The 3445-nt window shown below is 43.8% G+C and overlaps 1 protein-coding gene across 2 annotated transcripts; it reads right to left on the minus strand.

Moving 5' to 3' along the window:
- Positions 1-670: 670 nt before the first annotated feature.
- LOC125549028 (uncharacterized) lies at positions 671-3445 on the minus strand. Of its 2 annotated transcripts, none has more exons than XM_048712529.2 (2): positions 2820-3445; positions 671-998 (listed from the first exon to the last, which is right to left on the minus strand). In XM_048712529.2, exons 1-2 carry the CDS (start codon positions 3358-3360, stop codon positions 838-840), a joined length of 702 nt encoding a protein of 233 aa, XP_048568486.1. In that variant the 5' UTR covers positions 3361-3445; the 3' UTR covers positions 671-837. The 2 variants fall into 2 exon arrangements, with proteins under 2 accessions (XP_048568486.1, XP_048568485.1); XM_048712528.2 differs by having other exon boundaries at positions 674-998; positions 2817-3443.

Consider the following 3445-nt stretch of genomic DNA (forward strand, 5'->3'; position numbering starts at 1 on the left):
GGGAAATAAATAGCTTTCAGCATCATCGAACAAAGAGGGTGAGGACATTGTAGAATGTGCCACGCCTGCTTAGCAAGCAACACTAGGTTGAACAGCTCAAATTCTCTGAATCCCAATCCACCCAGAAACTTGGGCTAGGTCATGTCCTTCCAAGAAACCCATGACGTCTTCTTTTGTCCTTCCTTACTTCCCCACCAGAATTGCCGTACAAGTTTATTCAGGTGCTCGCATAAGCCTCTCGGTAATTTAAAACACGACATAGAGTAAACTGAAACCGCCTGAGCCACTAACTTGATCAAAACCTCTTTGCCAGCTGAAGAAATTTTTTTTGTCATCCATTCTTTAACCTTGTTCCATACCCCGTCCTTTAAATACTTGAAAGCCCCCTGTTTAGAAGAGCATACATCAGCGGGCATTCCCAAGTACCTATTGTCATTCAAGGTTTCATTGTTCACTTGAAGAATATTTATGTTCTCATCTCTGACATCTGTTGGGCAATTTTTGTTGAAGAAAAGGTGGGCCGCAAGTGGAAGGAGGGAGGGCATAACTAGGCCATCATGCTGGCTAATTGGCCATTTACGAGTATTCACACCGAGCCACCCAAGCAACGTGCTTCCATCTAGAGCCCAACTTAGCAAAAGTTGAATCCTAGAGTTCGTCATTCTCCCGAATTCCCAATTTTCTTACCTTCAAGATTTTTTAAGAAATGGGAATGTTTTCTCCATAATGCATAGGCTCAACCTTCGGTTATTACATAGTTACAGCCTCCAGCTGATTTAAAGAAACCAATAAATGGCCCAAATAGAACACACATTGTTCATGAGCATGGAATGAAAACTAGGCACAAATTCTTTTGTTAGACATCCACCCAAGGTTAGCTAAGATCTCCATGATTGTTGTCTCCAAGGTTCGGCATGCCCATCTCATTCTCGTGATGTTCTCCTCTTTTCCCACAACAACACCCACGACCTGCTCCGGTGTGTTCCACCGAGGATCACCTACATATATGAATTTGTCCGCTTAAAAAAATACCATTTCAAGTTAGCCAAAATAGCCCAATATAAGGCAGGTGCCCCAACCAGAACTTAGGTTCTCATTCGTGGGTTAATATTAGCCAATCGACCTTTACATATATATATCTGAGGTACATTAAGGGGATGGCAAGACCAAAGCTACATGCACGGTTGTCCAAATTGGCAATCTACAAATAAATGTTGGATAGTTCATTATTGTTACAAATACAACAAAGAGTGCTCCCTTATCAATTAGTACACTTTACTAGATTATATCTATACCAATACAAAAAAGACCCAAAGGGGCAGATCCAATTAATCTCGGCCATCAAATCATGTCAATCCAACAACCTAGATTGCTTCAATGTCGAGCACTCAACATGTTTAGCGTGCAGTTAATCTCATACCAAATATAGTGCTAATCACATGATAACACGTAATTAAATAATACCCTACTTAATATCCGCATGCACTTAATATACTTTCAGATTAACGTGCATTGCACGTACACATTGACTAGTTTTGTCAAAATAACCACCGTACCTAATGAAAGATCCTAATCCTTGAAGGTATTTTAAATGAGCATTTAACATGCATGGTTCCTCGTACCTCTTTTTTTAATTTTAACATGATCCCTCTTACATCCTCTTTTCACATCGGGTAAAAAAGGTAAGAGTTATCAGACCCACTACTTAATGAAATCAACGGCACAAATCTATTTTATACTTTTACCTCTCATGTGAAAAGACAAGGTAAGAGGGACCAGTTAAAACTGCTCTCTAATTTTATCACAATCCTTTGGATCAACAGTGACATATATTTTTCAAGATTAAGCAATATCTCTACTCTTATAGAAAACAGAGTTGGTAATGATGGTGTGCCTGCCATCCTACAATATAAGCCGTCCGATCTATATCTGACGGATAGGAAGGAAACTATGACAATTTTGCAAAAAGATACCCGCACTCCTCTCCACATTTGCAGATAAGGCATTCCCTCGTTCATCCTTATCTCTCACAAGATAAACTACTCATATAAATGCATCTTGATGTTTCGTGCAACACACGGGCAACTTAGTAATACTCCACACACTAATTAATGAGGGCACACGTCAACCGAAAAAATCTACGGAATTTCATTTCAGGACATGCTTAATTCTCTATGTCTTCAATTCTTCATATAGAAGCAGCTAAAAAATTCCTTTTTGTGTAGATTTAACTAGCCAATTTTCTGCATGAGACATTTGAACTTCTTAGCATAGAAAATGTTAAGATCCCTTACAATATTGGTTTGTGTCTGCCCCTGATCTGGAGGTGGCCGGGTGAAAAGGGAAATGTTAGAGCAGTGGCAGAGGAAGGATCTTAGATGGGTGTTCAGTGATCAATATAGCTGGTTCTATATGAGAACGAAAGATTAATAATGATACATATTAAAACAAAAATAGTGATTGCACTAGAGTGACTGTGATGTATATCAAATAGTGAACTAGAAAATAATTTTTGCATCACATGTCCATGCTTTCTACTCTCTATTACTGTATATACATAGTATAGCTTCCCAATCAATGTTCTTTTGCCAAAACTCGGTTGTAATGTACTCCCTCCATCTTATAATATAAAAGCGTTTTTGACATATATTGATGTAAAAAAATACTATTATATTATGGGACGGAGAATGTAGCAAATCTGGCTCTCTGAGTGATGTAGGAATTTTTCATAGTTTTGTTCTAGATCTAGTCTGTGAGAGAGAGAGAGAGAGAGAGAGGGGGGGGGGGGGGGGGGGGGGGGGGAGCAAAGGAGTTACTACTGGGGTCGCCGTGCTGGAACTGCTCCATGATGTCGTAGTCGTGGAAGTGTGCGCTGCAGTTGCACGCGCCGCCGTCAACCGCGGCCTCAGCCATCCTCTGGAACGGGCACAGCCTCTGCGCCTCCTCGAAGGCCAGCGCGATGCAAGCGCCGCAGTCCGGCGACTTGACGTCCTGGTGCCATGAGCAGTAGCCGGAGGCCACAATCCGATTGGGGCTCTCGCCGGCGTCGTCGACGTATGAGCGCCCGCACGCGCCGGCACCGTCGCGGCAGGACTCCCTGTAATAAGAGGAGCCGCTGGATTCCGCATTCGCCATGGCGGGAATGGTGGCGACGAGATGGCGCAGGGTGGCCTCGTACGCGCTGCCCGGAGCGTACGTGCCCATGTCGTAGGTGCCCACGGCGACGGGCAGGACGACGCCGCACTTGTGACTAGGCTTGAGGGCCAAGCCGTAGTCAGAGGCGGACGAGCTGCTATCGGTTCCGGCGGCTAGCGCCGGGAGGAGCGATGCGAGCAGGATGAGGACCGCGGCGGTGGCCATGGCCGGAGAAAGACAAGTAAGTGTTTGGGTTCGATTAACGGGAGGATGGCGCTCTGATCTGCTGAGGTTAGACAATGTATATGTT

The sequence above is a fragment of the Triticum urartu genome, chromosome 3A, assembly GCF_056163025.1.
Source record: "Triticum urartu cultivar PI428250 chromosome 3A, HENAU_Tu73, whole genome shotgun sequence".
Lineage (NCBI taxonomy): Eukaryota > Viridiplantae > Streptophyta > Magnoliopsida > Poales > Poaceae > Triticum > Triticum urartu.